The following is a 23,480-nucleotide window of genomic DNA, read 5'->3' as shown; positions in this document are numbered from 1 at the left end:
GGCTGGGAACAGCGGCTCGAGGACTTCCCTGTTGGGGGCTGAAGGCAGAGCCAAGTCTTTGGAGAACAGGCGCAGCTGAAGGCAAACCACCAGGGAGACGTTGTTCCTTCCCATTTCTTTTTCTTTTTTTTTTTTTTCCTTAAATAAAAGGCCTCAGAATCTCTGATAATCACATTCTGTATAATCCCTCTTTTACTAAATTTTAATTTATTGTTATTGTGTGTCAATGTAACAATAAATTAAAGATGAATAAAAGAGGGATTATGAGCCTAGGATATAGCTCAGTTGGTAGAGTGCTTGCCTGGCATGCATGACACCTTGGATTCAACCCCTCAGCCCTGTCTCAAAAATGAAAATTTTTGCCAGGCATGGTGGCACATGCCTTTAATACCAGGGCTGTGGAGGCAGAGGCAAGTGAAGCTCTATGAAATTGAGGCCAGCCTGGTCTACATAGCAAGTTCTAGGTCAGCTGAAGTTATAGGTGCTGTATCTCAAAAAACCAAAAATAAATAAATTAATAGTTTTAAAGAGGGATTAAGGATTAAGGGGTGCTCCCATATTGGGGTTGTCCAGCAGAAATAACTCTGGCACTGGGGTTGAGACCAAAAAAGAACAGTCCAAGTAGTAGGGGGAGTACTGCCTGGAGTGCAAGCCCAAATCTGTTTCCACCTCTTAACTAGCTTGGTTATTACCTTACGCATGTAGTTGCTGTCTGCTGCTGCCTCTTTCCTGGTCTTGCACTAATACAGCATCACTGCCCACCACTGTAAAGTGTGGCTTGGTCTCAGTTTGTAATTTCTCCTTAAATTGGTCATTTTACCTCCAACCTGGGGGAAAGGGGGAGGGATAGCAGTGTTGGGCATGTGCAAGACCTTAGGTTCAGTCTCTATCCTGGAGCCTCCTTTACAATGGAAAAACATTCCCTGTTTATCTTTTTTTTCTTTATTTTATTTTTATGTGTATGAATGTATTGTCTGCATATGTGTGAGTGCACCCTGTGCCTGTGGAGGTCAGAAGAAGATGTTAGATCCCCTGAAACTGGAGTTACAGATGGTTGTTGGCTGCCATTTGGGTGTTGGGACTCAAACCCAGGTCCCCTGTAAGAGCAGGCAGTGCGCTTATCCACTGACACATCTCTCCAGCCCTACAGGGATACTCTCACTCAAAAATAAATAATTAAGGGGCTGGGGAGATGGTCAGTGGTTAAGAGCAGTGGCTCCTCTTGCAGAGGAGCCAGGTTCAGTTCCCAGCACTCACTTGGCAGCTAACAACTGTCCCTAACTCCAGTTCCAGGGGATCCAACCCTCTCTGACCTCCATGGGCACTGCATGACACTGATGCACTTACATACCTACAGGGAATATACTCACACACATAAAATAAAAATAATAAATAACTTTTAAAAAGAACATGTATAAGCTGGGCATAGTATCTCTGTAAGTTCAAGGCCAGCCTGGTCTACATAGGGAGTTCCAGGACAGCTGAGGCTACAGGGAGACCCTGTCACAAAAAGACCAAATAAATAAATAAATAAATAAATAAATAAATAAATAAATAAATATAAAAATAAGACACAACACTTAAGGCAGCATGATGGTACATACCAGTAATCCCAACAGTCAGGAGGCTAACCAGAAGACAAAAGGATTGCTGTAAAAACCAAAAATAGTAAATAAACAAAAAACACAAAGCCATATATGATGGCTCGTGCATGTAATCTCAACACTCAAGAGGTGAAGGAAAGAGTCCAAGGCCATTCTCAACTACGTAGCTAGTTCAGGGCCAGTCTGGTCTATGTAAAACCCTGTCTCAAAAAAGGAAGAGGAAAAAATATTGTAACATGTGTCCCACTGATAATAAGAGTTTGGGATGAGTTTAGACTTTTTACCACTTTGAACCTACATCTCCTTTGGCCAAGCCTGCAAATCAGGCAGAGCCCCATCTCCACAGTAGGGTGGAAAGTGGGAATAGGGAGAGCAAGTATCCGGCCAGGCCTCCACAGAGAAGAAAATAACATGCTTCTCCTTTGACAGTGCCACTTTAAAATCTGAGACCCAAGAGAGCTCATTCTGCAGTCACTCATTTTGATCTCTTTCATACGAAGTATGACCATTATGAAAACATACAGAGGCCCTCAACACTATGGAACTGTTTCTACTTAAAAACTCTTAGATTCATGGCACACTTTTCATTAAACTTATTTTTGAAATGCATTTTCCTCATGTATTGTCCAGGTGTCTAAAATTATGATTTGTTGTTTGGTTTGGTTTTTCTTTTCTGAGACAGGCTACCATGTAGCCCAGGCTGGCTAGGAGCTACATAGCTCCATGCTAGAATTATAACTGTATACCACCATGCCAGGCTCCTTCTTGGACTCTAACATAAAAAAAGACATCATAGCCGGGCGTGGTGGCGCACGCCTTTAATCCCAGCACTTGGGAGGCAGAGACAGGCGGATGTCTATGAGTTCAAGGCCAGCCTAGTCTACAGCCTAGTCTACATAGTTCCAGGACAGCTGGGGCTACAGGGAGACCCTGTCTCAAAAAGACCCAAAAAAAAAAAAAAAAAAGACATTGTTTACTTCCCCCCACCTTTATATCCAATTATGTTGCCATAATTAAATGAAAACATAAGGTTATCCATCATAGCCAACTGTGATATCATAGCCTATAATCCCAGCACTCAGGAGGCTGAAGGAGTCACAATTCAAGGCTAGCTGAACTACACAGAAAGAAATAGAACTACACACAAAGAAAAAGAAAACTCTGGCCAGGGGAGGCGGAGGCAGGAGGTTTGTTTGCAATTCTGGGCCAGCTTTGGCTACTGAGTGGGACCCTGTGTGAGAAAGAGGTGGGGAAATCTCTGTGTGCTCTTGTCCCTATGATTTAGCTTCTCATACCAGGGTCCTCTCTGGTAAAATGAGGTGAGAAGTTAAGAACTTTGGAACCAGATAGCTTCCAAGAACATACGGTGATTTTTCTCAAAAGGGTCTCATGTGAACATTTATCACTCAAAAGGTGTTTAATAAATGTTAAATAAAAACGCACTTCACCTTTGTACTTTGCACCCTCTTCCCTCTTTGTTAGTACCTCTAATTGGATCCGATAGAAGAGGATTTGGACCTAATCTCCATCAGGTGTACTGCCCTTATAGTCAGTTGACTTCAAGGTTTAATTATTTCAGTGCCCTAAAGTGCGGCATCAGAGAAATAAAACACAGACGGATAATTTCCCTTTTTGTATTGTGTCTGTGCTATGTATACTATGTCTAAAATGTTTTTCACACTTTAAGAACCAAAGTTCTGGGACTGGAGAGATGCCTCAGTGGTTAAGAGCACTGGCTGCTCTTGCAGAAAATCGGGTTCAGTTCCCAGCACCCACATGGAATCTAACAGTGGTCCTTAACTCCTTATCCTTAGTGGTCTATTTGAGGTGATTTTTATTTTAACTGCTAAACTGAACTAACTCATAATAAAAGCTAGTCAAAGTTTAGAACATATGTTTAGAGCATAGTGCACTTAGATACATGCAGGAAAAACACTGATACTTATAAAAAATTAATAAAATTTTTTAAAAATAATTTTTTAAGAACTGAAGTTCTCTCAACTTTCATTTTTTGCTTTTTGTCAAAATATGCCATGAAGCCAGAAATTACTTTTTTTAATTTTTAAATTATATTATTAGTGTTTGTGGATGTGTGATATATAGGTACATGTGCCATATTGTACATGTGGAGGTCAGAGGACAACTTTGTGAGTTGGTTCTCTCTTTCCACCTTTTCACCAGGTCAGAGGATTGAACGTATCTCACCAGGCTTCTACAACAAGCACCCTTACCTACTGAGACATCTCACTAGCCCATCCTCACTAGCCCTACTCTGGAGACTAGGGCAGAAGGATCACTTGAGTCCAGTAATTCTAGACCAGCTGAAGTAATAGCAAGACCCTAACTTCAAAAAACTAGTAAGATATATACCCCATAGGGGCTAGAGTTTGCTCGATAGTTAAGAGCACTTGCTGCTCAGTTCCCAGCTCTCACATGGCAGCTAACACCCATCCTTAACTCCAGTTCTAGGAGACTGGTGCCCTCTTCTGGCCTCTGTGAACACTGAGCACACACACAGTGCACATACATATAAAATAATAAAAATATGCCCCATGGACTACTGTCCACTCAAGGTAGGATATTACTGGAATGGCCTAAGAAGCATTTCTGGGGCCTGTGACTTCATCTCCATTGGTGGGGCCTAGGCATTTGCAGTGTGTATGCACATGTGTGTGTCAGTGTGGTGTGTGTACATGGGTGTGCATGTGTGCTTGTGCATATATGTGTGCACACATATGTATATGGTTTTTTTTTATGTGTATGAGCATATGGTCTGCATGCATGTAAGTGCACCCATGTCATAACATACCCACAGAGGTCAGAAGAGGGTGTCAGAGCCCCTGGAACTGGAGTTACAGATGGTTGTTAGCCACCATTGGGTGCTGGGAACTGAACCCAGGTCCTCTGCAAGAGCAGCTAATGCTTTTAACTGCTGAGTCAACTTTCCAGCCCATGTATGTGGTTTTTTGAGACAGAGTCTCACTCTGTAGCCCAGGCTGGCATCAAACAGCAATCCTCCTGCCTCCACCTCTAGAATGCTGTAATTCTGGCACATCCAGTGGCATCTGCGCCTTAAAGTTTCCCATGTGAAGCTGGGCATGGTAGCTCATGCCTTTAGTCCCAGCACTCGGGAGGCAGAGGCAGGCAGATCTCTGTGAGTTCAAGGCCATCCTAGTCTATATAGTGAGTTCCAGGTCAGCTGGGGCTACAGGGAGACCCTGTCTCAAAAATACCAAAAAAAAAAAAAAGTTTCCCATGTGAGTGTCATTATCAGATTCATGAACTCAGCTTGATGTGTTTTCTCTTTCATTTTTATTTTATGTGTATGAGTGTAGTTCCTGCATCTATGTAAGGGCACTCATGTTGTACAGTGCCCATGGAGGTCAGAACGGGGCCTCGAATTCCCCTGGGACTGGAGTTATGGACCATTGTTAGCCACCACGTGAGTGCTGGAAATTGAACCTGGGTCCTTTTCAAGAGCAGACAGTGCTCTTAACCATCTCTGCAGCCCCTTAATGTGTCTTGTTAAGCAATATTTTATCTATAATTTTTTGAATTACATTTAGTTAACAATATATACTGCTCTTCCAGAGGACCTGAGTTCAGTTCCCAGCACCCACATCCTGGAACCACTTGTAACTCCAGCTCCAAGAGGATCCAACACCCCTAACTGTCGAGCACACCTGCACTCACACAAAAAGACAGACAGACAGACAGACAGACAGACAGACAGACACACACACACACACACACACACACACACGTAAACATAATTTAAAATAAAATAAAAAAAATTTTAATTACATTTAATCAGGCGTGGTGGCGCATGCCTGTAGTCCCAGCACTCGGGAAGCAGAGGCAGGCGGATCTCTGTGAGTTCAAATTCACCCTGGTCTATATAGTGAGTTCCAGGCCAGCTAGGGCCACAGGGAGACCCTGTCTCAAAAAGGACAAAAAAAAAATTACATTTAGTTATTGTGTATGATATGTGTGTGGACTTGTGCATGCCAGGGCGTGCATTTGGAGGTCAGAAACATCTTTTGGGAGTCAGTTTTCTCTTTCCATCATGTAGTTCCCAGGGGCCAAACTCAGGTTTAAAGGCTTGGTGGCTAATGCAGTTACCCATTGAGCCATCTCCGAGCCCTCAATGTGTTTTAAAAATTACACTTACAAAGGATAAGATCATTCTTGTCAAGATAAACCTATTACCTATTCTAGTGGGCAATAAAAGTGAGTTTCTTTTGTTTTATTAGTTGCATCTAAATGATTTCCTTTCAGGCAGTAGTTTGTGGCCAGCAGATATTAATAAGGAATAATACCTCCACAGAGGACTAGATTACTAGTGAGTTGTGGAATGAGCAGTTTGGGGGTTGGTTTTGGGGTTTTGGTAGTTTTTTGTTCGTTTTGTTGTTGTTTGGCTTTTTGAGACAGGTCTCTCTATAGCCCCAACTAGCCTAGGCGTGTGCTACCATACCCAGCTTGATATTTTGCTTTTTTTGTTTGTTTCCTTGTTTTGAGACAGGGTCTTACTAAGTAGTCTTGAACTTGCAAAGATCCTCTTGTCTACCTCCCAGTGCTGAACTTTGAAGCATGTGCCACCATGCCCAGCTCTGCCATAACATTTCAGTGTATTTTCTGGTCTTTTTGAGACAGGGTCTCCTGTTTCAGCTGGCCTGGAACTCACTTTTTATGTAGACCACGTTGGCCTCCATATCACAGAGATCCATCTGCTTCTGCCTCTCCAGTGCTAGGATTAAAGGCTTGCCCCACCATGCCTGACTCCTCCCTCCTGTCCCCTTCCTCTTCCTCCTCTTTTTGACACAAAGTCTTGTTATGTATCCTAGGCTGTCCTGGAATGTACAGTGTAGCCAAGGCTGGCCTTGAACTTATTGCAGTCCTGCCTTTGCCTCCTACATGCTAGGATTACAGATGGGAGACATCATGCCTAATGACATTGCCATTTTAAAAGGACCAGGCCATGTTGTACAATGTTTTATGTTGTAGAATAAAAAATTTCCATGACTGTTTTAGCTTGTTCTTTTGTGAACTCTATTTTTGAGACAGAGCCACAAACTCAGTTACGTAGCTGAGGATGACCTTCAACTGATCCAGCCTTCTGAGTGCTGGGATTACAGGCCTGTGTGCTACCACATCTAGTTTATGTGGTACTAGGGATTGAACCCAGGGATGTATACATGCCAGGCAAGTACTCTATCAACTGCACTACATCCCCAACCCTTCTGAGAACTTTACTGTCCTGGGCTTAATACTGATGGTGGCTAATAGAGTATTTAATCTTATGTTGAGAGCTGAGGCTGTACCTCAGTGGTAGAACACTTTTTCTAGCACATTTAAGAACTCGGGTTCAATTCCCAGTCCTGGGGAAAAATGTAACCTTATGAAGAAAGATTTAGATTCATGCAAAAACAGTAGCCAGGAGAAATCACTGAAATCTATGCCCTACAAGAATTATTCCTCTTATACAATGACTGTTTTTTAAAATTCCAGTCCATACTCAAATCACAGAGGTGGGCTCACTAGGCTTTGCATACCAAGGACCTGACAGCTTTGTGGAGGAGCATGCCTTTAATCCCCTCAGGCGGATCTCAGTGAGATAAAGGCTAGCCTGGTCTACATGGGTAGATGTAGAGAGCCGGGGCTACAGGGAGACCTGGTCTCAAAAAGACCAAAAGGAAAAATAAAGTATTACAAACAAAAGTACTTTCTGTGCAACCCTGACAACCTGACTTCAATTCCTAGAACCCCCTCCAAGGAGAAAAACTGACTCTTGAAAGTTGTCCACTGACCTACACAAGTGCACTGTGGCATGCATGTGCCCTCTCTCTGTCTGTCTCTTTCTCTGCCTCTCATACACACATTAACAATAATAAATAAATAAAATAATTTTTAAAGATGTTTCTAGTTAACTCTCCTAACATGATCACATGTGATTATATAAAGGAATGTTATTATCTTCAGAGACGTGTCAAAATAAAGGTGAAGCATCTTGCTGCCAAGGATGTGCCCAGGCTAAGTCTTAGCAACTATTGTTAAATATTCAAGAACTCTGTGATCCCATGACCCATGGCAGCTTGAAAGCGGCTATGACAGGACTATTATGCCACAGAACTCTGCAAATGCTACAGGCTACAGCTAGCACTTTGCCCCCTGGAGAGCTAATTTAGCAGCACACCACTGCCTGAAGCTTACTTATTACTTCTTACTTCTCTTTCTCTCTCTCTCTCTCTCTCTCTCTCTCTCTCTCTCTCTCTCTCCCAATTTTCTAGACAGCATCTTATGTCGTCCATCCTCTCCTGAACTCATCTTTCTGCCTCTACCACCCAAGTGCTAGAATGCCAGAATTACAAGCATGCACCACCACACCCAGCATTGCAATTTTTAAATGCTTTATAATTAATTTTGGGGGGAAAAAGTACAAATCCCTTTGCCAGTTTTCAGAGCCAACCTGGGTTTCTAATGCCTGGCCCTGCAAGCTGTGCTGTTCCCAGCTGTTGATTCCCCAGACACTCTGTACGATGATCTCTTCTGGGCCTTTGCTTAAGCTCTTTCCTCTCCCTATAGACTCTCCCTTGCTGCTCCCTACATCTGTTTATGAAAATTCACAGTCCTGCCTCAAACCCAACTCTGCAAGGTTTTCTGGAATCTCTTGCAGTTAAACTTTATCTGTCCTGCTCAATACCTATAGTCTTACATTAGTACCTTTGTTTTGCTGCCTTTCAGTTCCTCTTTAATTAGCCCCTGACCCATAAAGCAGAGACAGATCATTCTACTCTTATAGATAGTAGGTGCTCAGCAAGTTCTTATATATTTAGCATCTAGTCCACTCTCATAGATATCCACATACCTGCAGTTACCAACATGGATGTCATTAAGACTGATTTGTCCAATTTAGATCTGGGGAGAATGTGGATAAGAAAAATAGAGGGGCACCCTACCTGCCTATGTGTCTTTAGGATCTCGGTCTAGCTGCCATTCAGGTTACTATGTATTAAACCAAAATGGATTTTGATCTGAGTAGATGGACTAACTCTAAGCAGTAGCTAAGGGCTTGGAGGGAGAACTAGTCTGAGCCTTAACAGTGACTTAGACAGTATCCAACAATCTGTGCTCTCATGTAGTTCCTGATATGCTCTGCAGTGAAAACTGGAAACAGTTGATTGGCTTCCCACAAATGATGCAGCTACAGTGGGAGTTTTAATCTGGCTAGCTCTTCATGTATTCAATAATTGACAGGAGACCAGGGAAACCTAGACTAGGATAGACAGTGTCCATTTGCAATATGGAGTTTTGGTGAGTGCGATGCTGAGAATTTAGAGTTTAGTACTAAGTGCTTCTGGATACAGCATCAGAAAATGTGGACCGTGAGCTGGGTAGTGGTGCTCATGTGTAATTTCATCTCTCAAAGGAGGGTGAGGGAGGAGAATGGCTATAAGTGTGAGGCCAACCCAGAATATATAGTGGGTAAGCCAGGCAGAGCAGAGTGAGATGCTGTCTTAAAAAAAAAAAAGAGGGGAAGTGGTTAGGGGAGGGCTGGTGAGATAGCTTAGCAGGTAAAGGCACTTACAGTGCAACACAGCCTTGATGGCTTGAGTTGTTCGATCCCCTGAACCCACATGAAGTGGGAAGCAGAGAACTGACTCCCGAAATTTGTCTGACAGCAGCGCGCGCACACACACACACACACACACACACACGCACACGCACGCACGCACGCACGCGCGCACACACACACACACACACGATAAAATAAAAATAAATTTAAAAAGAAAATGTGGCCAATGATTTCAGCGTGCTGCTCTCCCTTTATAATTGTTGAGTCACTGAGTTTCCTTGAACCTTTGATCTTTTGATCATATAATTGGAGGAATAAACCAGCAAATGTCTTTTATTCGTTTTTCATCCATTATGCAGTACATAGCCTCAAGTCTCACAAAGAGGTCAGTAAGTGAGTGGAAAATTAAAACAGCAGTGTGTGGTAATACTGTGCTCCAGAAATACACAGGGTGTTCTCGGGGGCCCAGAGGAAGAACACCTTAGAGTCATCTTCCTAGCCTGCAGAGGATAGCCCAAGGGGAACCAGTAAATCAGCTTTGAGAAACTCAGATAGGTCCCCTAAATCTGTGAGGAAAGATGGAGAAAATGAAGCTAGACTGAAGGGAGCACATCCACACCTCCTTAAAGACCTTGGGCTGGTAAAGCTGATGGAACACAGCGCCAGAGTTCTGTTTTGTTCTGTTTTGGTTTGGTTTTGGATTCTTGAGACAGGGTCTCCCTGTAGCACCAGCTGGCCTGGAACTTGCTATATGAACCAGGGTGGCCAGGATCGTCACAGAGATCTGCCTGCCTCTGCCTCTGGAGTACTGAGATTAAAGTTGTGCACCACCACGCCTGGCAAGTGCCAGATTTTAGGCATCACTGTATTTGCATTTTATAAATCTTGGCTGTATGGTATGGCAGATGGAGTGCAGGAGTGTAGAACTAGGGGTGGGAAGATTCTTGAGTAGGTGCTTGGAAAAAATAGCCCAGGTGGGGGATGCTGAGAGCCAGCACTGTGGCAGCCATAGAAAAGAAGAGCAGAGCGTAAATCTGAGGTCTCCAAAGAAGCTAGCAGGTCTAGAACCTGCTGAGTGCACCTCTGAGATGTCTGCAAAGGACTCCTTGGTCTCAAGGGCTTAGGACAGCAAAGCTGGGTCTCTTGCACATACTGCATTTCCATCACAGGCAGAAGAGACATGCACTGCTATGACTCAGGTACCCAGGCAGAGGAGTACCTCTGGTGTGGCTGTCCCAGGTGCCAGAGGAAGTCCTAAAGGAATTCATGGGGACTGTCCCGTGCTGCAGCCTGTAACATGCATCGTCCATGACTGGGACTTGCTACTTGGTCCAGCCCAGACTTTGGGGGGTCCAGTCATGTGTGAGGAAGCCTGAAACTGCCTGGTGCCAGATTGGATGTGGGGAACGAAGATACCCGGTTCCTGACTAAGAGAATGAGATCTACCTTCCAGACAGTCACTGGAAAGATGGAACTGGGACAGAGGAACTTGGCCTTGACCTTCCATTTACTTTTTTTTTTTTTTTTAAGATAAAGTCTCACTGTATATCCCTTGCTGAAACTCACTAAGTAGACCAGGAAGGTCTCACTGTATATCCCTTGCTGAAACTCACTAAGTAGATCAGGCTGGCCTTGAACTCAAAGATGCCTGAGTACCTCTGCCTCCTGAATGTGGGATTAAAATCATAGACCACCACACCTGTTCTGGTACTTTCTGCGAGAAACATTAGATATTCTTTCAAACCCTGTAAAACTTGGAACTTGATTTATGACAAGGAATTCTAATCTTTCAATCACACTGCACCCCGTAAGACTTTTAAGGAAAGGCCCTGATGCCTTCCTAAACTTGGTGGCCTGAAGTAGTGGAGCTCTTCTCTTTTTGTGCCAATTCTTTTAAATTAGCCAACTGGGACTGTGAGGTCGAACCCCAGCCAATGGGGAAGAGACACTGTTCTCTTGCGTTAGGGATTTAAAAAAAAAAACAAAAAAAAAAAACCCAAGCTTCCAGGTCCTTGGTATCCTCACGGGTCCTTCCCTCCCAAACACGGAACCAGTTCAAGGCCAGCCTGGTCTACAGAGTGAGTTCCAGGCCAGCTGGGGCTACAGGAAGACCTTGTCGCAAAAAGACAAAACCCAAAACCAAACCACACCAAAACAAAACAGAACTCAAAAAAAAAAAAAAAAAAAAAAAAAACCCAAGCTTCCAGGTCCTGTGTATACTTGCTGGATCTTACTGACCACACAAGGCACCCTTTTACAGAAGTAAAATCTGCCTTGCTGAGTTGCTTTTGATTTGTTCTGTTCTTTGTGCAGTAATGATGGGATTTTATTTCTAACATTTCTTATAATCAAGGAGATTGGAAGTCAGCTTTGTTAGCTAGCAAGAGTTTATTCTTTACAAAGATACTTTAGTTTATTCTCAAATAAAATATTCTGGTTTTAAATAGGTCATAGTCAGGTCTAATAATAATGTCTTTCTTGAGTTTTTATATGGATTCTTGTGTCAACATATTGGTGTTTTAATTTTTTTTAAGTTGGAATGAAGATGTTAGTAGAAGCTTCCTCCCATAAGAATACCAGGCTGCCTAATTCCTCTAGCCTGAGATGCCCCTGCTTGCCTTCATTATTGTCTTCCCAGCATGGCTCCTAGAGCAGATCAAGGGCTGGGCATGGGGAGGGAGTGTAATTAGGCTGATTGGAGCCTATTGTGCTGCTCTGGAGCACAGACTCCCTTAGCCTTAGGGAGGTGGTGGTTCCTGGAGATTCCCAGAAATATTGTCTTCTTTCCTTGAAAGAAATGCTGAATCTCCATGTTTCTCCCTCTCTGTTCTCTACATACACCCTGTTTAATTGTGGTCCTTACTGTATAACCCCCAAACTGACTTAACTGTGCATTTGTTTTTTAACAGTTGGGAGAAACAATCAAAGCTGGCAAAGGTGTGACTTCAGCTATTGACCTGTGTCGTTACCATGGAAACAAGGCCCTGGAGGCCCTGGAGAGCTTCCCTCCCTCAGAGGCCAGATCTGCTTTAGAAAACATTGTGTTTGCTGTGACCAGATTTTCTTGACACCAAATTAAAAAGATACTGTTGTTCCTTAGCTGGAAAACCTGGAAAATGTGGTGGTCAGGAGAGCCTTTGTGATAAAATGTTTAAATGTGTTAATGACTTTAAAAACATGTTTTTTTCCTTTTATCACATTGCTAAATGAATACCACCTTCTTTTTGGAACTCCTACAAACAAAATGAGAAGGAAAAAAGGTCAAGCCATTTTCACTTGTCATGCCAGAAGCACACTTGAGGCTGCAGGAACAGAAATAATTAATGAGATTCACTCCCGTGACCTCAGCAAATGGACAGGAAATAAGTCCTCATCGATTGGACCAGCTAGGGATGGCGCCAGGTTGGTGGCCTGTGGTTTTCCTTCTAGGATAGAGCAAGCTTGAAAGCTGTGTCAAGAGAAACACTGGATTCCAGCTAGGGATACCTGCACATCAAAGCCTGATGACCAGTTTGTCATTAAGGAAAATAGTTCAGTGAGTTAAGCAAAGCTATGCATTGCTGTTGTCTTGCAATTATATCCCTATATTTGTGGGTATAATAGGAAAAGACTTTGTGCGTCGTGATTTTTATAAGGATTGGGAAAAGCGGGGGAGAAATTGTTGAAAAGTTGCCAAATACTTGAAGATTAAAATGTTATCATCAAGTATTAACTTGGTTATGTCAGGAACTGTCAATCTTTTCTTTCTTCAAGAGCAAGGTTAAGAAATATTTTAAAGACCAAACTTTTATTTTTTAATTTCAAATAAAACTTACTCATTTATAATATAATTTAGAGAACACCTCTAATGTTTACAACTTTCAGAAATGTAATTGTACTGGGGAATTCGTTGATGAGAGTTTTGTTATAACCTCAGAATGTCAAATTTTGGTCTTGAACCACAGACATTCAATTATAAACAGAACATAAGCCATCACACGGGCCAGCAATCAGACACCGTTTCAGTGTGGTTCAAAGGAGATGATTTTTGTGGTTTGAACGTATGCAACATGAGAACACCGTTGACAAGAAGGCTAAGTTTACATAAATGATCTCAATTGAGACCCAGCTACCTTTCTTCCTTGTGTGGTGTAATTACAGCCCTATCTAGAGACAGCAGACACAGCAAACAGATTTTATTACCCACTTCACTCCAACATGAAGGGAACTTATTCTCGTTAAATTCCTCCTCCCAAAAGTTTCACCCAGGCCAGCTTGTGGCATGCAGTGAAGAGAAAATGTAAGCCTACAGAGGTTAAGGTATTATATTATGAATTTTTTTTTTTCTGGTCTTTTTGAGACAGGGTCTCCCTGTAGCCCCAGATGTCCTGGAACTCCCTATGTAGACCAGGCTGGCCTTGAACTCACAGAGATCCACCTGCCTCTGCCTCCCAAGTGCTGGGATTAAAGGCATGTGCCACCACGCCCGGCATATTATGAATTATTTTAAATGGGCTTTTTTCTAATTGGACAGTTTATGCTCCCACAATCTGTAGACCTATAGATTTCCCACAGAATAACTCTACTCTGCTGTTTGAAATGTCTCATCTCAGTGAAATTAGCTCATCATAACTATGGTTAAAATGCTTTAGATCTGAATAGGTTCTAAGCATTAACTTCCAAAAGGAGGAGTTGGATGTGCAGGACTCCAGAGCTCTAGGATCCTGAACAGTTTGGTTGCTACTACAGGGCATCCAGCAGGTGCCCACAGGTCTCTTGTTCTGCCAAATCTAATTCACTCTGTGGCCTTGTGCAGTTCACTTCCTCTCACCTCCATTTCCTCTTCTGTAAAATGAGATTAGATGAGGCAAGTGTGTTTGACTTCTGAGCTAACATAGCGAGTTCCAAGGCCACCCTGGACTATTGAGACCCTGTCTGAAAAAAAAACAAGTAGATAAGTTTACCTTTTTTGACTGTCTAGCAAAAATGCTCTGTAAAAGGTGGGAGGAAGAAATGAGAACTCAAGAGAGCCTCTGATGGAATGCAGGAACTTAACAGGTGAGCTGGCCCAGCTGCCTCACATGTGACCTAAAGCTATTCCAGTCTTACCTTATGTGACATGGCCCTGGACTCACATTCCAACACCCAGGCCATCTGGGGCTATGGGGAGACCCTCCCTCAAAACAATAATAGTAAAACTCAGTAGAGTCTTATATAGGCTAGACTAGCCTTGAACTCCTTATGTAGCTCCTTGAATTTATATATCCTGCCTGGCTATATCCATCCTTCTATTTCCCCTCCCCCCATGAGCAAGTCCACAGTCTCATAGATACTAGGCAAACAGTACACCCCAGAGCTATTCCCCCACCCACCAGTTTCTATCCCTTTACCTTCCCATGCAGATTTCCAAGAATGGGAACCCCACCCTCACTTTTGAATGGCAGCTCTGCCTTGGCACACAGGGGTATCTATCATTCACACTTAACAGAGTTCTTATCTCGTTAGCAACTTGGTAAGCTTTTATAAAACCTGACATGAAACACCGAAAACCCTTCTCCATACCTTTTCAGGAATACTTGTTGATTAACTTCAAGGAAGTTCTTTTGTCGAAGAAGAAATGTGGAGAACCAAGACATTCTTTAGTCAGGCCTACCATATGAGTATGACTTGGGAAAGCCACAATTAGGAAGAATTAAAGGCCCAAGAGTGTTTCCTTACCCCGCTTTTAATCTTCTCTCTGTCCCTAAACTTCTTTCATTGGCCCTTGTTCTGCTTTCTTCCATCTTGTTCCCACCAAACTTGGAGTTGGTCCTTCTACACTTCACTCCAAGCCCATGAGTCTGTCTGCACTGTCTTTTTCTGCCAACTCTTTCCTTTGTTGGACATAAAAGAGGATGTATCCATATGAGCTCCCGGAGAGGTGATTTTTATAAAATGAATATAATCTAGACTAATAACTTTTTTAGACAGGGTATCCCTGTAGCCTCAACTGACCAGGCTAGCCTCCGTGTCACAGAGATCTTCCTGCCTTTACCTCCCTGGTGTTGGGATTAAGGCATGTGCCACCATGCTCTGCTCTGGACTAAGGACTTCCAATTAACTTTTGCAGACTTAATGACCCTCGTGTCTATGACTAGAGCACTTCCTGGGAACCCTTCCCTCAATTTGATACTCCACCCAAAAAAGATAGTGGATGAATGTGGGTGTTCTTGAGAATTAAGATATAGAAGGAAAAAAAAAGAGATCAAAATGCTGGAAGACAGTGCACTCATCTTTACTGTACACAGTGAAGATTGGAAAGGACACTTGATCTTGGATGAATGAGATATTCTACAACTATGGATGAATAGGCAAGATGGTTGTTAGGGTTCAGACCTGCAGCAGCCCCCTCCCCAACAGGGTCTCACAGTTTTGCAAGCCCCTGAGAATGCAGGAACTGAGTTAATGACACCCTGGTCTTTGAAGACAAAAGAAGCAGATTCTCTGCACCTTTTGGTCAAAGGCAGCATGCTTCCTCTTTGATGATCTTAAAGGATAAACAGACACCTTTTGACCCAGATCCTGGCTGACTGATGGAAGGGGGCAGTTTTAACATAAGCTGTTCTGATAAGCCCTGGGCTCCCGTTCTCCCGCCTAATTTTTTAAAAAAATATCCTCCCACCTTCTGCATCCCTCCAAAGCCCCCCTTATTAAAACCCAGCCCACAACCCGTGGGCTGACAATTTCCCTATCCCAAAGAGAATTGTCCCATGTGAATTTCCTCTGCTAATAAACTCTTATCCCGCTGGAGTTTTATCTGTGTCCTGGTGCTTTCTGCCAGTTGACCCAATTCATTTATCATATGGTGCCATAACCTGGTTCTGACCTCAAGGGACCTCCAACCTTTTGGAAATAGCAGGTAAAAACCTCAGACTGGACCTGGTTGCCATTACTGGCCTCTGCAAAGACCATTGATTCAGCTTTAAGGTACACTCCAATCCTTTCTCCCTCTCTCTGCCTTCTCTCTCTAAAATGCCTTTCACTGGGGAGTGTACTCTGCCTTGCTTTCACTTTTTTCCAGCTCTCCTACCTCTTCTTTTGATCTACTTTGTGATTGAATTCGGTCACTCCCAGACCTGACTCAAGGCCACTGGGCAGCACTGGTCTCCATGACCACTGACTGTCTGGCACGGTTACAGTGTGTACCTAAGCCCACCTGGGGGACAGACCTGCCCCCGTGGGCATTCAAATCCATTCTCCTAGAGTCTCTTGGTCAGTGAATTAGCTCTCCCAAAGGAACACAGGTCCCTTGCAGCTTGCTATAAAGGGTTTCCAGCTGCCTGTTGTGACTGAAGGTCCTAGTGACCTAACTGGCTTATTCCCCCTGCCCCATGGGTTGCAGACCGCTTGTCTTGAGGTCTTATTTGGTGTTGAGCTTTGTCTGCACAGACCAAAGTCTCTCTGTTCTATCTCCATTCTTCTCCTTTTCTTCTCCCTCAGTTCCCTCCCCCTTTCTCTCCTTTTCCTCACTCCTGGCATCTCATCTTCATTTTTGCTTTGCCCCCCCCACTCCTGCCCTTCTGAGGCTCATCTTCCCTCAGCTTCTACTAAACCTCAGGGTCTCTCTCCTACTCGCTCACTATCTCTCTCCTTTTCTATTTCCATCTCGCTCCACAAGCTTCCCTCCCTTCTGGTTCACTGCATTTTTTCTGCTTTTCTCCCATCCCATTCCTTGTACTTTGTCTCCATCTACTGGCTGGTTGCGCCATGCTCCCATTGCAAAGTTTTTCACTCGTCTCGCTTGCCTTGAAAACCACACCGGTATTTTTCCTTTCGGTATGGGATGCTATCCCCGGAGATAGGAACATGCACTACTTCCTGTCCAGGACAAAACATAGTCGTTACACTCCCTGATGGATCTGATTGCAGGACGATGCCTTCAGTGACCTGGAAATAATAACTTGGACCCATGCTAGGAAAGGACGCTTTCCTTGATGACTGGTTCTGCTCGTTCTCATTTTGCATGACCTATGCAAAACCCTTCTCCTACTCCCTCTCCCCATCTCTCTCTTCCTCATACCCTGCATTTTCCTGCCCAGACTCATGATCCTGCCTCCGCTCCTTGTGGAGAGATGATTCTCATTGTCTCCTACCTGCCTGCTCAGTTTCTCTCTATCTCCCCTTCACTCTGTACATAATCTGTCACTATGGGAACCGCTCAGTCCAAGTCTCAGGGTCTCACACCTCTTGCTTGTCTTCTTATATCCTTAAAACAAGGATTTTAAGATACAATCAGGCCAAAGCACGTGAAGTTCCTGTGCACCACTGCCTGGCCTCAGTATGAGTTAAATAATGACTCTGTTTGGCCAGACACTGGAACCTTAGACTTCAACATTTTGAGAGATTTAGATAATTTCTGCCATTGTAACAGCAAATGGTCTGAGCTCCCATACACCCAAGCTTTCTTTGATCGCCATGCTAACCCCTTCATTTGTGTCTCATGTTCTTCCCATCAGGTTCTCCTTGCTAAGATAGCTTCATGGGATCCCAACCCACCGGGGGCCTCTGCCCCTCCTCCCTACCCTTCCACCTCGGTGTTTGACCCTAACATAACTGATGAACCCCCTCCAGTTAGGACCCAGCCTCCACCTCCTCCTGCTCCCCAGCCTGAGGCACAGCCAAATCCTCCCCCTGCTGTCCTCTTGCTATACTCTCCCTTGACTTCCCTCCCAGAGCCCAACCCAGCTCTTCTCCTTTCTCCTCATCAAACTCCCTCTCCATGATCTTCCCTCTCCCCTCTCCAGGGCTCTAAATCCATCACTCCCTCTTCCTCCACTAACCCTGCTCTACTCGAGGAAATCCACAACCTTAAAAAGCTCCTTAGCAAACATTCCCTACTGTCCCCTATTCCAGCTTCTAGCTCAAATAACCCATTTATCTCTCCTATATCTACTTCTACCCCTACCTCGATTCCAGACTCTGCCTCCGATACCTGAGTCCCCTCATGGACAGGACACCCCTCCCACCTCTCCCACTCTGGCCTCCTCCCAGGACTCCCCTTCTCCTTCTCCTCTATACGCTCCCAACCCCTCTCCTGTGTCAAGTCATACTCCCACACCCAGTCTCAGCCCCCTGCCCATTGTATCATTCCCTTCCAGGAGGTGGCAGGCATGGAAGGACTGGTCAAGGGCCATGTCCCTTTCTCTCTTGGAGGTCTGTCTCAGCTCGAATGTAGAATAGGCTCTCCACTAATCCTACACACTTCATACAAGAATTCAAATACATCACTCGCAGCTATGATCTAACCTGGCATGATCTCTTTATGATTCTCCAGTCCACCCTAACCCCTGATGAGAGACATAGGGTCTGGACAGCAGCACATGAGTATGCTGGTGCCTTTAAGAGACCCTGTCTCAAAAAGCCAAAAACAAAGTGCTTCCTGTAGCCCCAACTGGCCTGGAACTCACTATGTAGACCAGGCTAGTCTTGAACTCACAGAGATCTGCCTGCTTCTGCCTCCTGAGTGTTGGGATTAAAGGCGTGTGCCAGCATGCCCGGCATCAGGAAGCACTCTTAAAGGCACTCTTCTAGCTCTCCCTGACCTGGAATCTCCATTCCTCCTCTATACAATTGAAAACAAGGGCCAGGCCTTAGGGGTTTGGGGACAGATTGGGGTCACACTTTTGTGTCAGTAGTTTATCTCTCTAAACAGCTCAATACCACCATCTGGGTGTGGCATCCTTGTCTCCATGCTCTGGCCACCACCACCCTCCTGGCTCAGGAGCCACTTAAGCTCACTTTGGGTCAGCCCATCTCTGTCCTTTCTCCCCATCAGCTTAAGGACTTACTAACCCTATACATGCTGGGAGAGGTGTATGATGTCTTTGCCACAGGGAAAGAAGGGACCAGAACAAGAAGTTCAGCCACTCTGGCAGTCCTAGTAGGAATTAGCCTGGTGACATCAGTAGCAGCCACTGGACTCAGGCCAGAGGTGTGGGACACACACTGACCTCAATCCAGCATCTCTCCCAGGAAATAGAGGACCTCTGATGGGAGCTCACCTCAACAGTGGAAACTACAGCCCAGTCAATCCAGATCTTACAACAGCAACTATCATCCTCTCTAGCTGAAGTTGCCCTCCAGAACTGGCGAGCCCTGGATTAACTGCAGAAAAAGGGGGAACCTGTATTTTCTTGTGTGAAGAATGATGCAATTTTGTCAACCAATCGGGTAAGGTTGAGCATGATATAAAACTCCTCCAGCAGGTAGCCAAGGATCTTTCACTTAAGCAGGAAGTAGCAAGATGACAACGGCACCCCTATCCTATAACACAAAAGGCTGGAATGTTAGGGTTCGGATCTGCAGCAGCCCCCTCCCCAACAGGGCCTCTTGTTTGTTTTGTGTTAAGATTTATTTTTACTTTATGTGTAAATGTGTTTTGCTAGCATGTATGTGAATGTACCACATACATGCAATGCCTATGGAAGCCAGAAGAGAATGCCAAATCCCCTAGAACTGGAATTATGTTGTTAGCCGCCATATGACAAGTCCTCTGCAAGAGCAGCCAGTGTTTTTAACTGCTGAGCCATCTCTCCAACCCCCTGCCTCTTGTTTTTCAGAGTTTAGGGTTTTCTTTCCAAAGATTCAAACTCATTGCCATTTATCTTCTTCATATTTTTATTCTTTATTGGGGGGGAGTGTGTGTGTCTGTATGTGATACAGTACATGTGTGTGGTATATGTGTGTGTGTGAAGCTGTGCAGAGGTGAGAGGAGAACATGTTTCCAGCTGTCTCACTTTCCACACTATTCCATTGAGACAGGGTCCCTCACTGAACCGGGAGCGAGGCAAGGCCTAGCAAGTCCCAGCCACCCTCCTGTCTCCAGTCCCTCAGTGCTGGGTTTACAGATGCACATGTGTCCATGCCCAGATTTTTATGTGGGTTCTGGGATCTGAGCTCAGGTCCTCATGTTTGCACAGCAAGCACTTTTACCTGATGAGCCATCTCCCCAGTCTCCATATCCCTGTTTTTGAGCCTTTGGTTCCTTTATTTGCTCTATGATGCACTGTTCTCCTTGTACCTAAAAGTCTTCACGTTTCCCTGTTTATCACCCTCTATTTTCTCTCTCCCGGCTTTCTGAAAAACCTCCTTAGAGTCTATTGTAACTCTCACAACTGGATGTTGATGACCAGGCCTCTAACATCTACACCAGCACCAGCCCTTTTGGAATATTTATAAAGCAAGCAATCAGGTCCCTCTGCACCACCCTTCTGAGGTGGCTTCTCCAAGATCAGAGACAATGCCCTCATGGTGGGTTATTTCTGTTTTGCTCCTTCATTTTTGGCCTGGAGCTCACTGTGTTCCAAGGCTGGCCTGGAGGACTAGAAGTCACCAGGTAGTCCAGGCTGGCCTAGAACTTGTAAACATTCAGAGTACTGGTACAACAGACTTTTTTTTTTTTTTTTTTCTTTTTGAGACAGAGTTTCCCTGTAGCCCCAGCTGACCTGGAACTCACTTTGTAGACCCGGCTGGCCTTGAACTCACAGAGATCCATCTGTCTCTGCCTCCCAAGTGCTGGAAATAAAGGTGAACATCTGCCATACCCAGCCTAATTTTGCTTTAAAATCTAAGTGAAGCCAGGTGTGATGGCAAATGTCTTTAATCCTAGCGCTCTGGAGTCAGAGGCAGAACAATCTCTGTGAAATTGAGGCCAGCTTGGTTTCCATAGCAAGTCCAGGCCAGCTGGGGCTACAGGGAGACCCTGTCTCAAAAAGACATAACAAAAAAAAACTTAAGTGAATCACCAATTTAAAGACATTTTGGAAAACATTCTCAGCTAGGAATGTGGATTAGCAGTTGAGCACTCACCTAGCATTCACGAGGCCCTGGATTAAAAAACCCAGAAATACAAAGAAAATAAAAACTTTGCTGGCAATGTAGTGGTTCTGTTAGTAGAGTGCTTCTCTAATATGCACAAGGCCCTGGGTTTGATTCCCAGGACCCCACAAAACTGGGCCTAGGGGCTGGAGAGATGACTCAGCAGTTAAGAGCAATGGCTGCTCTTATAGAGACCTGGGTTTAATTTCCATTAATTCCAATTCCAGGGGAATCCGCCACCCTCTTCTGACCTCCAGGGGCATTGCATGACACAGGTGCACTTACAAACACATGCAGGAAATATACTCATACACATTAAATAAAAGTAATAAATAAAATGGTTTTTAAAAAATAAATAAAATCAGGACTGGAGAGATCTCTCAGTGGTTAAGAGCACTCACTATTCTTACAGAGGACCCTGGTTCAATTCCCAGCACCCACATGTCAGCTGACAACTGTCCTGTAACTCCAATTCCAGGGGAGCCAACACCATCTTTTGGCCTCCTTGGGCACTACACGACACAGGTGCACTTACACACATGCAGCCAATACACCAATACACATAAAATTTAAAAAAGAATAAAAAATAAATTTAAAAAGAACTGGGCCTGATCCAGGCATGGTGCCACACCCCTTTAATCCCAGCACTGGGGAGACAGAAGCAAGTGGATCTCTGTGAGTTCAAAGACAACCTAGTCTACACAGTGAGTTCCAGTCAGCCAGGACTATGTAGTGAGACCCTGTTATCAACACAAAAGCACAACTCTCATCTCAAAATGGGATAAGAGATAGTTCATTCTGTAGCCAAATATGAGTGAACATAGCCCCAGAACAAAGATTTAGGTAACCCCAAATTACATACTCCATTGTGGAAGCAGTTTCATGAAGTTTTTATAGCAACAGAACAAAGAAAAGTCATAAATCATTTCTCAAATACATTGGTGGAAACATTAAGTAGGAGGCTACAGCAAAAGGGAAACCGCTGCTATAAGCTTCACTCAGATGCTATCTGATGGCATTCTTAGCCTTTGGTTGGTGGGAGCTAGGGCTTTGTTAGTACATTCCTAAAGCTTTTTTAATCTGTTCCTCACAAGACGTTAAGTCAGAAAAAGAGGTGGGTGAGGAACAAGTGCTAATCAGTTGATCAGCCTTGTAGGAAGTTCAGTACAAAATGCAGAATTTTCCTGGCAACTTTGGTTCACAGTTCCCCCTGTTGGCGAGGCATCACACTTTTATTCTCACATATTTATTCTCACATTGGCTAGGAGAGACTCCCTAGGATCTGATGTAGATGAGGCTGAGTTGCAGGCAGAAAGAGCATTCTTCTGGAAACAGGAAGAAACTTCTGGATCATATCAAAACTGTGAGCCATCATGATCTGGTCTGAATGTTTTTTTTTTGTCTCCTGTATCTGACATAATGTTTGCATGTGACATATAATAGGATTATTATACTTAAAATAACCAAGAACATTGCTTGGCCTAATGGATAAATGTAACAGATTAAGGAAACAGACATTTAAGAAATGAGATTGACTATATGCTTCCCACTGTATTTACAGTTATTTGTACTCTATGAGTTATTTTGTTTTGCATTTGGGGTATTTAAACAACTCTATCATCTTCTAATTTAGTTTTTCTTTTGACCAGTTAGACCTTATAGCTATAACCTCATGTAGTGACTAGGTCTAAGTAGCTCTTATCTGCAGATGATGACTGGATGATGACTTCATCTGTTTTTGTTTGGTTGGTTTTGTTTTGTTTTGTTTTGTTTTTGAGACAAGAGCTCCCTGTACTCCCAACTGGCCTGGAACTCGAGATGTAGACCAGGCTGGCCTCGAACTCACAGGGATCCACCTGCCTCTGCCTCCTGAGTACTGGGATCACAGGCATGTGCCACCACAATCAGCTCTCATCTGTTTTATTATATTGCTATCATACTACATTTAGTTTAGAAAAGTAAATGAAAAATATAGAAGAAATTACATAACCATGGGGCTGGAGAGATGGCTCAGTGATTAGGAGCACTGACTGTGTAGAACCCTGAGACCCTCTTCATTCACCCGCTACCCCCCAATCCCTTCAGACCCCCACTAATTGCTCTTTTAGCTTCTGTAAAATACTTGGTTGCTGCTTTAGGCATGCCTAGACATGCCCTGGCATTCCCTGACAGCCACCTACTATCCCCCACTCCAGGAAACTATAGATTAATCAAGACCGGGTATGAAACTGCCCTATAAGGTAAAAATGGAGACTCCTGGCCCCACAGATAACAGTCAGAACATTCCACAGCCCTGAGAATAACACCCATCAATAACTGCCCTTTAAGGTAAAAATGGAGACTCCTGGCCCCACAGGTAACAGTCAGCACGTTCCACAGCCCTGAGAATAGCACCTACCAATAAGAAACTTCCAGGGCTGCATCTTATACATCCAATCAGTTTAAAATTATGTTGGCACACATGGGCT

At 44.0% G+C, this 23,480-nt stretch overlaps 1 protein-coding gene across 1 annotated transcript in view; it reads left to right on the top strand.

Moving 5' to 3' along the window:
• The window catches only part of Pdss2 (decaprenyl diphosphate synthase subunit 2), a 305,129-nt gene extending 291,720 nt beyond the window's left edge, over positions 1 to 13,409 (top strand). Inside the window, exon 8 of the mRNA XM_008850309.3 lies at positions 12,087 to 13,409. Coding sequence (XP_008848531.1) covers positions 12,087 to 12,245 — 159 coding nt within the window. The 3' untranslated portion in view covers positions 12,246 to 13,409. The remainder of the gene's footprint in view (positions 1 to 12,086) is intronic.
• The last annotated feature ends 10,071 nt before the right edge of the window (positions 13,410 to 23,480 follow it).

Source organism: Nannospalax galili, unplaced genomic scaffold (assembly GCF_000622305.1).
Source record: "Nannospalax galili isolate Female #2095 unplaced genomic scaffold, S.galili_v1.0 scaffold324, whole genome shotgun sequence".
Lineage (NCBI taxonomy): Eukaryota > Metazoa > Chordata > Mammalia > Rodentia > Spalacidae > Nannospalax > Nannospalax galili.
Note: the sequence above shows the minus strand (reverse complement) of the source record. Positions and strands in the feature narration are given on the sequence as shown.